We start from the raw sequence: 13,486 nt of genomic DNA on the forward strand, positions 1-13,486 counted from the left end.
TTCAGAAAGTGGCCATCAAGTACCACCAATTAATCGGGAACATCAAGAACAGTGGCCGGAAATGTCTAGACATCGACAACGAGCAACTTCGAAATGATTTCCAGGTGTTCAAGAGTGAGGTTCATGATCTTGATAACTCCTTGCTCAAGGCTTTGAAAACATCCTTTGATGAATTCAAGAATATCAGGGAAGCGTGCAACATTTTGGATACTTTTTACTATGTTAGTCAGCGCACTCGAATTGTAGAAACCTACAATATCTGCAAGGAGAAGATCCTCCAGGAGTTAGTGGAGAGTACCATTCGAGAAAAGAATAACCTCCACAAGCGTCTCAACTATCTGACCAAGTTCTATTCCAACATCACTGTAGAGCTGATGCGATTCAAGGGGCTCATGGTGAAGGAAATGACATTAAAATCGGATGTTTTCGGATCCAAGTTCTTCAAGGATGTCCAGTTGGACAAGATTATGCAAACTGATACCATTATGTCCAGAGAAGAGGAAAAAGAGCTCAAGACGATCTTCGCCAAATTGGTTGGAAGCAGGCTTGAAGAACCGATCACAGGTGCGGGCAGTACCAGTCAATTTCTGATTCAAAGATCTCTGAACTATGACGGTCTGTTGGATATCAATTTCAAGAGGTCCATCTATGCGACTTATATGGAGGCCAAAGCTCTGGAGTCCATTGACGTGTCCATTTATGGCAGTCGAACCACTTTATTGGAACGCCAACAAAGCCAGTTGATCGAGGCGTGTCACATTGTCAGATTAGTGACTGAATACAACGTTCTCATGGGAAGGTTGTCCGACCAAGAGAAAGGCATCTTTCGCAATCGGATCATTCATCTAGAGCGACGCATGTGGAACGGGATCTACAAGATTACCTGGCAACGGTTGGATACCTTGCGCTCTTGGACCACAATGTGCGATGAAACGGTTCTGTCATTAACCAAAGAGGTTCTGGAATACAAAACCGTTAACAAGGCCATTGATATTCTACTGAAGACCATTCGACGCAATTCTATTGGGTTCGAAGACATGAGTGAAGGACAAGTTTCAGAATTCTTGGACCAATCTGAGGCCAAGATTAACTCGCACGTCCACTTTTGCTCACAGAAGGTGAAAAGTTTGGGCAATTACATCACCAAGCTGGAATCTTTCCTAGAGGTAAAAGACAGTGGGGTAGCTCCTTATATTTGGGAAGATTATGTTAACTGTTTGGAGAAGAAATTGGCCGAAGCCTACGAAACTTCGATCGTTCATGGCCTTCGCAATCTCATTGAGATCCTGACGGGATTCCGCGTTCGACCCATGTTCAAACTCAAAGTGATCACGAAATCCGACGGATATGTCACAGTAGGTGAAGATTTCAATGAGATCTGTGACTTTTTGACTCGCTTACCACGAATTCTAGCCGATGAAAGTCGATTGAAGCTGGTCAATGACAGGGATATCGTACTTTTTGGAGACGAGAATGGCCGAACCTCGTTGATGGCCATTGAAAACTCTCTAATGACGGTTGTGGAAAAGGCCAAGCGAGATGTGAACGCTTATTTCAATACCCTTGGAGCCCTCCAGGACTTCATCAGTCTCAGTCCGGCGAATGTTTTGAAGTACTACCATCAGAATAATGAATTCATTCGGTATTGCGAGACTGACGTGCACAAACTCCGAGAGATGACTGTGTTCTTATCCGGGTTGCAACGACGCATTTGGATTAATTTGTTTGTGTTAGAAATGGACACCTTTATTGACGAGCACACTCAGCTGATGAGGAAGTGGGAAGCGGAATTCATTCAATCCATCGCTGAAGCGGTCAGGAAGAAGGAATCAGAGATCTTGGAGATCTCCAAGGCGGTCAAGAAATCCTTATCCATCCAGGAAGAGGTTTCTAAAGGCCAGCCTCTCAACAAGCAACTGGATTTGGCCCTCGAGAAGATGGGTCAAATCAAAGACATTACCGCAATGATCTTGAGAACCGATCCCAAAAAGGCCAAATCCAAGGAAAGCATCAAAGTCATGGAGGTTGAATTGGAAAATTTGAAGCAAGAAAAGATTAAGGCCGTGGATTATTTTGCCAAGAAAAGAGAAGAAGATGTCAAAGCTCTTCAAGCTTCATGTAATGAATTTGAAGATGAATTAGGAATACTGAGCAAAGATTTTGAGGCCCATGCTCCATTCACTTTGAGTTGGAAAAGTCACGAGGCTTTGGCCGATCTTGAAGTGTTTGGGGGTAAAATTGAAACCCTAAAGAATAAAGAACGTTCCAACGTGAATCAAGCTTCAGCATTGGAATTGTTCCTGGACGTGTCCTCTCATCTGATGAACCTGGAAAGCAGTGTGGCAGAATTGGCATCCATTTGGAAGATTGTGGGTGAGTTTGAAGGGTTTCAAAATAGCTTGAAGGATCTCCAAATCATGGAAGACAATCTCGGGACAGTGTCCGCTCGCTTGGAAGAGATCAGTGGGAATCTCGGCGAATTAACGAAACTTGAAAAGTACCAAGACCTTGAAATCTTTGTCTCAATGAAGAGTAGCGTTGAGACGTGCGAGGTCATCTTCAAAGTCATCGTGGCCATGATGTCGCCGAGTTTGAGATCTCGTCATTGGGAAGAAATTGGCCACTTCTTAGGTACCTACGACAAGAGCTCAATCCTGGAAAACAAGACATACGATGAAGTGATTTCCATTTTTATGGAGAAAAGTGTTGTGCCTGTTCATGAAATTGTTAACAGGGCAATCGATGAGCAAAACATTGAGCTTGAATTCAACGACGTAAAATCTGGTATAGAGAAACTTGAACCGACCTTTGGGGTCAGTGGCCTTGGTATTGCGTCTATTTCCAACCACGAGGAACTTTTGACGCTGCTCAGAGAAGTGCTAACCAACTTGCAATCTTTGAGAACCAATCCCGGTTCCTTTCCATTCCGAGAGGATTTATTGGCTTTTGAAAACTCGGTTGTCGTTACATTTGAACGCATCGAATATTTCGTTGATATTGAAACTGACCTGAACTCCTTGTGTGAAACATTCTCGTTGTTCAGTCTTCATCTTCAGGCCAACAATCTCCAAGCCTTTTTGGGAGACATATGTGCTCTGTGGCAAGAAGTGTACGGAGTTTTGGCTGAAAAAGTCAATGTTATTGATGCCATGTCTGAGGACGTTAACGAGGATTTGGTTGTTGTCACCGAATCGATCAAGGAATTGCAAAAAGACGCAACTCACTTGCTGAAGAGTCGGTTGTCGGCCTTTCCAAGACTTCAATTGTACCTACTCCAGGCCAAATCCTTCAACCTGGCCAAGGTTTTGTCACCAAATCACATATCAGTAATTTTCTCTCAGATTAAGCGTTTGGTTATTTCCCCGTCAAAACCCGGACAAAGGTCAGAAATCATTGGGTTCATTACTTTCTATGACCTTGAAAAGAAGTTCACTGAACCGATACGAGTGGGTGATGTCCCAGTGGAAAACGTCTTGATGGCTATCCAAGAGCAGAGTAGAAGCATATTCAAGAGAGAGATCCTGGAGAGCATGGAACATTTTCGACACAACAAGCAAGAGCGACTGATTGTGTCCCATCATGCGGCGTTTGTGGGCAGGATGGTGATCTTCTGGACTCGCTTGAACACAGCATTGGGCAACGATCTGAAGGACTTCCAAAAGTGGTTGGTGAAGACGTACGATATTGCTTTAGGGAAAGTGGCCAATCTGCAAGCCCTGTTTGCTTCTCTGAAAGCAAATGAAGCCCCAGAAGATGCCATTATCTACAATCGAAACCTTTTGGGCATGGAACTGAACATCATAACGGTACTCTGTGGATTTTTGCAAAAGATTAAGGACGGTTGTTGCATTGAGAATCTTCATGATCATCACGACCAATTGGTCACCTATTCATATTGCAAAGAGACGGGACAAATTTGGGTTGGATTTAATCGGGAGCGCCTAATCTTTGGATATGATGAGACGCCACTTTTTGACTTCATTCACTACCACAAACACGTAGAGAAGAATGTTCACGGACTCCTGGCACAATTCTCTCAGAAACGTGGTACAATATTGGAGGGGGATCCAAAGTGTAATCGAACCACGAGTTTGAAATATCTGGCTCTTGTCTTGGGGAGGCATTTGACTGTAGTCAATCTGTTCAAATATTCTCATATCCCATCCTTAAAGGATTTGTTGATGATTCTTCATAATAGTTTGGATTTGATAGCCTTGAAGTACGACACCCCTGAGTCCATTGAAGAAAAAGAACTTTACAAATTGATTCAAACTAGTTCATCAGTAGCTCATGAACATCAGAGCAATGCTTTGGGACTAATACCTGAGCCTATAGCAAGTCGCATATTCTTCATTTGCCCTAAAGATGTTCAAGTGAACTTGGGCAAGGCTTTTAAAGCCCTACATGCTGCAGAACCCAATTTGAAACTCATCATCAAACAATGTCTACAAGGCTTTGGGATCGACCCAAGTGTTCGAATGATTCAAAGCATTTTTGTCCTATCCCAGCTACATTCGAAAAGCTTTTCTGAAACGGGATCCGCGCTTAGCCTACTCCATGATAAGAAGGCCTATAAACGTAGTGACGCTTTCCAAGAGATTCGTGACCTTTTCCTTGATGGCGACTTTGCTATACGCCAGATCTTCAATAAGCGTGAACCATTCATGAAGACCATTGGCCACGAGTGCATCAATGAGATTGTCGAGGAGACTTTCAAGGACCCGCATGATGCCAACCAATTTGATTCCAGCCTTAACGAGACCGCTCGTACCATGAAGTTGACCATGAATAGGTCATTCAAGAAACAAGTGGAACTCCTGTTTGACACGATTCAGCATCATGATATTTTGGCACTTTGCGGACCCAGTATGACCGGCAAAACAACCTCCTGGCAAGTGGTGGGAGCTGCCCTGGACATGGATATTCATCATCTGCCGACAGCCATGTTCTTTCAAAAGGAGCTGTGTCAAAGCTTGGAGCTACTTTTGGGCCATTTGGCAAGTAGACGAAGGGCTCTTCCAAGGAAGACCATTCTCATAGTTTTGGAAGGAGAAGTCATCCCTGAGCTACTCGAACATGTCCTACCTCTGATTCGGAATTCGATCACTCTCCTCAGCAACGGCAAGCTATTGATCCAAACCAAAGTGATCAAAGTTATTATTGAAACTCATGACGTGAAATTGGTCCAAAAAGGGAACATCCGGATTCCCATCCTCAAATACCAATCTCATAACCTACCCTTTGAGGCCTTTGTGAGGAAGAGTTACTTTTCCGTCTTCAAACTGATCCATAACACTCAAAGAGTATTGGATAGAATCGATTTTCATATCCGCTTGTTCCTAGAATGTCGGGAGCAATTGGGAATCATGGAAGAAATCAAGAATAATGTGGCCATGGTCAACAACATGCTTCTCATGTTAAAAGCAGTGGGATTCCATAACCTGGATTCAGAATATGATCAAGGACAGACTTTGATATTTGTTTGTCTCTTCTGCTTTGGCCAGGATCTTCCTGCAGACCAAAAGGATCAAATGGAGGCCATAATTCGAAAGAAGCTTGAATGTGCAGATATACCGACAGATGATGCCATGTGTGAGTACTTTTACTTGGAAAAGTCATGGAAACCGTACTTGAGCCGCCAGAATCCTGACAGTGCGCTATTACCCAAGCACTGTAAAGCGCTCCAAATTGCCAAGATTTTATCCACGGCACTTATTCCTGTTGAGTTCATTGGAGCCCCAAATTGTGGAAAGACCTTGATCATGCAAGAGTTAGCTAAATGCTTCTTCAAAGATAGCACAATTCACATTCAAGCCTCTCAAACGACCCCTGAGAAGATTTTGAGTCATGCCTTATTTGGTTCAATGGAGCCTAAAAATAAGAGACCAAAGTCGCTGATACCCAATCATAACTTGCTAAGAATCTTCATTGATGACGTGAGTTCAGGAAGCGAAAGGTTCCAAGAGTCTGTGGCATTCCTTCTTAAGTATAAGAAGTGGCTGTGTGATCAAGGTATCATTAAATTTGAACGCACCTCTTTCGTTATCAGTAACACGCAAAACGAGTTGAAAAGTGGAGATCAAAACCATTTTCGGATTCATTTGGAGCCTTTGACTGAAGACGATCAAATTGACATTTTCCAGAGGTCCATGAAAGAATTCTTGAGCCCCTTTGAAATGGAAGTCTTGTTCCAAATGAAAAAGATCATTCCCGCCAGTGTGAAGGTCAATGCCATTGAAATCGAAGGCCACGAAAGGTTTGGCCTTCATGACCTTTCACGAATCATTATGGGTATGTACCGAGCCAATCCGGACTGTCAGGACACTGAAGAGAGCATATCTAGCTTGTGGGTTCATGAGATTGCTCGAACATACCGGGACAAACTCCAGTATTCTCAGCATGAAAATTTAAACACTAAAGTTCTCAAAATTCTCAAGTCCTTTGTCGGTCGCAATAGTGAGTCTCGGTGGATGAGTGCCCAAGACATCATTTATGGCAACTTTATCAACCGCTACCAATTCTATACCGAGCTGGATGTGGAAAAAGTTCGATCCTATCTGGACAAAGAAATCAAGGCATATAATGCTGCCAATAAATTTAAGCTCTCACTGGTTCCAACTATTCACGCCTCAAAAACATACAGCAAGCTACGTCGACTTGCCACACAAACTGGGGGCCACGTGGTCATTCATGGAGCAAGTGAGTTGTCCCTTTTGTCTCTTGTGCAATTGATAGCCTCTCAAATTGGTGCAAATATGATGCTGATTCTTCCGTCCGATCTCAAAAGAAACCAATGGCAAACCATTTTGAGATCCTTGGTGAGAAAATGTGGAATGGAGAATGAGAACTGCATCTTGTTCCTCACCATGATCAATAGGCGTAGTATGGAAGACGTTTGCACAAGCTTGGAATCCATCATCAATGTTGGTTATGATCCCTTGTTGTTCTCTTATGATGAGATTCAAGTAATGTCTGAAAAGGAAAACTACTTGGAAGATCTCAGAACCAAAGTTAAGAAGAATCTGCACTTGTTCCTGGATAATGTCCTTGTGGATAGTCCAGCAATACAGAAGTTCCTTTCCATTTTAAATCTGGCCCCCAATGAGGATGCTATGAAGAGCTTGGGAGAAGAAGTACTGAAGGACCGAACTTTACCTCAAGAGCTCTTACTGGAAATGGCCGTTCACCAGGATATCCGGAGCTTCAATACATTCGTTCAGGTCTTTGAGGGCAATTTCAAGAGTTGCGAAGATTTCTACATCACAATTGAGCAAGACATCACCGTGCTCTTGCTGAAAATTGATGAGAACATGGCCAATGCCAAAAACCAGATTGCTCAACTTGGAGAGCTCCGTGACAAGAAAAAGACTCTGACCACAGAATTGGGTGACATGCAGAAGCAGAATATAAAGATGAAAAAGGAGATTGAAGAGTTGGATACTAACATCGAAAGTCACCTGAAGAGCCAGCATGAAGATCAATTGGCCATTATGAGAGCCCAAACGTTGGTTGGCCAAGAGATGGCTGCCAATTATGGACTTTATCAAATCAAGCTCAACGAGATTAACGAGTGTCTTCATCACAAGAAGTCGCACGACATTTTCTTGAACTTCTTTGAACAGGAGGAAGCTGTTGCCGTCTACATGAGAGCTCTTCACGAAGTGTTTGGGGTCGATATTGAAGAGTCCGAAGATAAAGTAAGGAGTCTTCATCAAGCCATGATCAACTTGAATGAGTCTAAAATTCACGAGATCAGTGAGAACCTGGAGCTTCAAGCCTTGAGAAAAGATCTTAGCTCAGAGGTTCAATCTCAATCTTGCTTAATGGATTGCATCATTGATGCCCACAAACGCATTGAAAGCCTTGCCAAAGTTCTGAAGATGAAGAGCTCTAAATTTGCTCGAATTGAGATCTTGAGCAAGAATGTTGAGAAGGAAGAGGTCGTTCTTGATGACTTGCGGATCCAGAAGATTGATAAAGAGCACGAAGTGAAAGACAACCTAAAACAGATTGCCATTCTTCAAAAGGAGATCAGTGCAAGATCGGAGAAGATCAACATCCTGGAGCAATTTTCTAGTGACTTTAAGAGCACCCAAACGGAGCTCAAGAACCTCATAACCATGCTCAAGGATGGGAGGAGTGTAGTCAAAGGCAAGATCAGCACACTAAGTGGGACATTGGCACTTTTTGCAGCCTTCATTGCCTACTGTGGGCCTTTATCCTCCAATGAAAGGAATCTAGTGGTAAAAAGATGGACTAGGGTCCTAAGGCAAGAGGCCCAGGAACTGTTTTTTGAGCTGGACTTTATGAGGGTACCAATTCAAGGAAGGGTCAAGTTCAATTCAGCCTTGAGCTATCAAGACGTCCCTCGTATTTACGAAAATATGACCCTCCTGGACTTCCTTCCCAATCCAATAGTAGTGATTGATCCCCAGAATATCTCGATCGAGTATCTATTCAAGTCCTCAAAGACGGGAGTAATTTACTGCGGTGATCCGGATTTTGATGAGGAATTCAGACAGTTTAGCACCAAGTTCCAATCCATCATTGTTCGTCACTTTGTCTTTGACCACGGAATCTTCCAAAAGACACAAGAGCATTTTGTGCGGCATGGAGATCAGGTCCAAGTGTACCATGTGGTCAATGAATTGAATGAAGACCATGGGATTTGCCCACTGAATATTCTTGACTTTGAACTGCAAGGAGCAGACCTGACGTCTTACATACTACATCATCTGAAGATTCAGATCAATAATGCTGATCCAATATCCGAGGAAGACAAAATCGAGAAATTGAAGAATCGTTTTGAAAAGATTCAACAAGAGATTCGCCGTTTCCTAAGTAATCCATTACAACTCTCCGAATTAAGTGAAGTCAAATCTGCTGTCGATAGGATCAAGAAACATCTGAGAGATGACAATGCAAGTGACGAGATCCTGCCTCCCCATTTAAAATCTCTAGAGATGGCAAGTGAAGTCTTTGCAGACTTTTACACCACTGTTCTGGAAAAACCATTCGATTATTTGCGAATGGCACCCTTGAAGAAAACCATTGTCATGTTTCAAGGCTTCTTCGAAAAGATCAACTCGCAAAACCTCTCGACTCATCAGGATGTTGCTCTCGTTGTTGCAGAGCAAACTTTCAAGGCCATCATGCCTCATTTAGTGGAACGAGATTTCATCACATTGTCAATCCAAGTGATTTTTTTTCTTTACTTGTGCGAAACTGACTCGGACGCCCGGAGCCTTAGCGACCTTTTGGACAAGTTTCCTTTGGTCAGCTCCCAAAATATTGAGGGCTTCGCTCTCACTCTCAAGAGCTTCGATCAAAACACGTTCGTATGTAGCTCTTTACGACAAATCGTCAAACTTTTACTTTTGGAAGATTATACGAAATTATTTGACCACGTCCATGCTAGCATTGCGCAATTGTTTAAAGTACATCATGTCAAGGAGTGCAATTTGGAAAAGATCTACTCGCTTAATCAGAGCAAAACTATCGTGATCCACTCTGACAAGTTCATCCAAGTCCTGGAGATCATTGGCGAGTTTGCTCAACGTGTTGGCGTGGATTCACCAATTGTACTTCATACCCTGCACCACAATGAGGAAATGTTTTGGTGAGCTCACCTTTAAATGATACTTATGGTCCCATATGTTAAAGTATTGCTTAAATTTGTTGCAGGATCTTGGAAGAGGCTCTTTTCGAAGGCCATTGGGTCGTTTTCCAAGTGGATGCTTGGAATCGGAATTGCCTAAACTATGTGCGGTTTCTATTGGAGAAATGCGCGGCCAAAACTTCACATGCTAATTTTAGGTCCTGGATCATCTGCCCTGACTTGGAAACGTTTCTACCCCTCACATCAATGACTGTGCCAATCAATTGTATTTCTCTTGAGGAAATGGAAAAGGTGCTATACCATGATGGCAAAAAGTGCCGACATTTTGCTAGTTAGCCTAACCACGGACCTCTAGACATGAGGACCCTCTGAGTCATTCATTTCATTCAAAATTAGCACTGAATAAAGTGAAGAAATCGTGCCACCTAAACAAACGTGGTAATCCAGACTTTTAGAGAGGTTCAAAGTACAATGAATATTGATGAAAACATAAAATTTCAATATTTGGCCCGCTCTTGGGTTGGTACGAGTTCATGAGCTTTTGACAACAAATTGAAAAAAAAGTCTTCACAAGCAAACGTAATAAAATTAAAAGTGACTCAACCTTATTTGCAACAATCTAAGGTTAACACTGTATAACCATTTTTTATGAAAAAGCATCCTTGAGTTGTTCCGACAAATATTTGACCTACTTAGACGGGAAACCGCACTCCATTTTTCAAGAACTCCGTAGCCTAACACATTTGTTTTGTTTTAGGATCGAATTTATTCCACAAATGCAAGCGAAACACAAGAAAGGTGAGTCCAAAACACTATGAGGTCTGTGAGTGTAGCCATTAAAGATATTTCATTCGTTTTCTAGATATCCAAAGCACTTTATGCGGAGATATCGTAAGAAGATAATCGAACGCTTCCGCAAGATCTTATTGGACATTAACCAAACGAGTTTTTCAGCTGATATATAATGAAGCTGAGCATATTTGTAACGTTAACAAAGAGAACAACACTCCGAATCCGACTCTGTCTTTAACGGTGTGGGTACTTCACTTGCTGCCACTTGGTCTATTTCAGACACCTAAATGTTAATAAAGATCAATCTGTATTCATGTTATGTTAAAGTTGCAGGGTTTGTCACTCACTTACTACACGGGGTTCAGCCAGATCTGTGACTTTATTTAGGATGTCATCGATATCCAAAGTAGCATTAGGTTCCAGAGCTTCCTGTTGTCGGATGGTTCCAATTTTATCCACGAACACCAATGTTGGTTGGGCAATGCCTTCCTCATGATCATATATTCCCAAAGTAGTAGTTAAAACCTTGGCCTTGTCGGCCAACATTGGGAACGGAAGTGTCCGCTCTAAAAGTGGAACACCCTCAGTGAATTTGGTTAGAGTCTGCCAAGCAAAGTGAACGTAGACCGAGTCACAAGAGCAAGTCAATATCTAAAAGAGATTCGGTTTTGTCAGTGAAGTCTGTTCAAGATGGGGGGGGGGGGCGGGGCAAGGCGGATGTACGGTACAGCGGGGGGTCACATTTTACCTGACAATTGGCCTCCTCAAAATCTGAAAATCGGTCTGCTAATGCAAACAGATTTGCCTTTGATTCCTCCACAAAGTCATATTGGTAGAAATAGATCAACACCATTCTCCCATTGTACTCGTTAAAGTCAACAGAATTCATTTTAAGAGGAGGTCTTAATGCTGAAATTGTTATATCTTCTAGGGACATGATTTCTTTGCTCTTTCGCCAAAGTTGCTTGTTCAACTGCGAGGAATCGTCCCCGACATTCCAAGACTGATTTGACATTTCATGTTGGTTTGCCACAATACTGATCTGCATGAAGACAGAGTAAAGAAAACCAGCTTTAGATAAGTTGCCTTGTCTTTTTATTCGCGACCTTTTACAAGATAGTACAAGGTTTCTTCTTCTTTCTATTCATCGTATTCTTGGTATCTTTCACAGATATGTCTTCTGTTTTTGTATCTGCCGCCACTTTTGGTTTGTTGTCCAAGGGTTGCAGAACGGCCATGCTTGTTCTTGAAGGGGCAGCATCCAAAGTGTCCTTCGTAACCGCTTCCATAAACTGGTTTACAGAGGCCTTTTCAGAGGGCTGTTCAACCTTCGGAACCACGACATTTTCTAGCTCCTGATGAGCCTCAACCTCAGTTTCATCGGCGAAAGGCAACCTTGATGGTAATATGTTTGGGTCTTGACTGGTCGAGTTCTTGGCACCACCTTGATTGGAGAATGAGGTTGTCTGGAGGATTTGGAGCACACTTTCAAAGTCGAAGCGGGCCGTCATGTCCAAGAACTCTTGGTAGACCAGATCGCCCTCGGGGTTGATGATGTACAAAGCGTGCATTGCCGTGCCATTGCTCTCGTCCAAAACGTTTAATGATCGGCAAAACCGGTGGGTCTTGTCCCCAAGTATGGGAAAATCGGGAACCATCCCCAGGTGTTCTTCATTTTCCGGTTCATCGAAGTTTTGCCAAGCAAGATGGACGTGAACAGAGTCCGTAGAGCACACGAATGTCTGAAGCGAATGGATCCAGGTCAACATAGGTACACCTTTGTCTGACACATGCCGATTGACTTACCTGACATTGGTGTTTTTTAAACTGGGGTTGCTTTTGATTTAGGTCGAGAATTTCGTCCTTGATGAGTCCATTGAAGTCATTGGGGTAAAACAAGATGACCTTGAAGACGTCTTTGAAGTCGCCCAATCTCAGCTCGGTCATGACACCTTTGGACAGACATGGCACGACCATTTCCAAATATTCATGTTTGAAGTTGGAGACCTCTTTGATCACTTCTGCCAACGAAGCCGTGGAAGATTTGGAGGAGAGGTTCATGGTGTGAATAGTAGCGACAAGAAGGCTTTGATTTCAGTTTTTAACAGAAAGATAAGAAAAAGTCTTATTGATCCGATTACTCCCACGAAGACATCATTCTTATCTCGCCCCTTCCCCGATTTAGTAGTGGCTTAAGAAAAATGAATGACCGAGCCAGTCATCGGCAACATAATCATACTCAAGTATTCTAGATATTTATTACAACTAAACTCAATCCAACAACGTCACGAAGACACAAGATAACTCGAGATCGATGGATCAACGGAGCTCAATGCTATGACAAAGTTGGTTCGGCTCTCTTTGTTCCACTTGGCTATCCAACCATCCATAATCCTCATCTGACATTGGAAGACAGTTGGCCCATCTTGAGATGCGAGGCCAGCAGCAAGGCTCATTTGTTCCAGATCATCGATAAGGGAATCCGGAGTCACACCTTGAGGTCCTAACTGGTTCTTGAACTTCAGTGCAAATTGGTTTCGTTGTTCCGAATTCCAACCGGAAAACCAAGAGAGTGCACAAGCACGTTCCATTTGAAAACTGCCAGAAGCCATAAGAAAGTGGAAGGTGGTTCACATCAGAGCCACAATTCATGGGGCGAAGAAATGCTGGTAGGTTAAGCACATTTGTAGAAGAATCGTTATTTTTGTTCGTTCATTATTGGCACTTTAATCATGCTGCCTTTGAAGTGTCAATTTAGCTTGATGGAGCTTTGAATCTTGTCGACGAGGAGTGCAGACTGTTGATGATCTGAACGGAAATTATGCGCAAGAAAAATAAGCTCAATCTCTAAACCTTCTTTGAATTCGAAATCGTAATGTTGAGAAAATTAGCCGCAAATTGTTAAATGAACTCGTCGTGTTCTTCCTTCAGACCCTTTCATTCCGAATTTTTATGAACCCATATTTTCGCCCGTTTGAATGTCATGTAAGGAAGGACCTATCCACTGTTAAAGAAAAGGGCCGAAAAGATTGCTGCCTGGTAATTTACTTGAATGGGTTTGGATTACACAAAACA

The 13,486-nt window shown here is 42.7% G+C and overlaps 2 protein-coding genes across 2 annotated transcripts; one reads left to right on the forward strand and one right to left on the reverse strand.

The window, feature by feature from the left end:
- The first annotated feature begins 1,713 nt into the window (after positions 1 to 1,713).
- LOC131884150 (dynein axonemal heavy chain 2-like) lies at positions 1,714 to 10,731 on the forward strand. Its single transcript, XM_059231818.1, has 4 exons — positions 1,714 to 9,619; positions 9,685 to 9,910; positions 10,377 to 10,417; positions 10,482 to 10,731. The coding sequence occupies exons 1-4, from the start codon at positions 1,737 to 1,739 to the stop codon at positions 10,582 to 10,584; spliced, it is 8,253 nt and encodes a 2,750-aa protein (XP_059087801.1). The 5' UTR covers positions 1,714 to 1,736; the 3' UTR covers positions 10,585 to 10,731.
- Positions 10,732 to 11,489: 758 nt separating this feature from the next.
- Positions 11,490 to 12,610, reverse strand: LOC131884153 (thioredoxin peroxidase-like). The gene is made up of 2 exons (XM_059231822.1): positions 12,218 to 12,610; positions 11,490 to 12,153 (listed from the first exon to the last, which is right to left on the reverse strand). The coding sequence occupies exons 1-2, from the start codon at positions 12,470 to 12,472 to the stop codon at positions 11,521 to 11,523; spliced, it is 888 nt and encodes a 295-aa protein (XP_059087805.1). The 5' UTR covers positions 12,473 to 12,610; the 3' UTR covers positions 11,490 to 11,520.
- Between the last annotated feature and the right edge of the window lie 876 nt (positions 12,611 to 13,486).

The sequence above is a fragment of the Tigriopus californicus genome, chromosome 7, assembly GCF_007210705.1.
Source record: "Tigriopus californicus strain San Diego chromosome 7, Tcal_SD_v2.1, whole genome shotgun sequence".
Lineage (NCBI taxonomy): Eukaryota > Metazoa > Arthropoda > Copepoda > Harpacticoida > Harpacticidae > Tigriopus > Tigriopus californicus.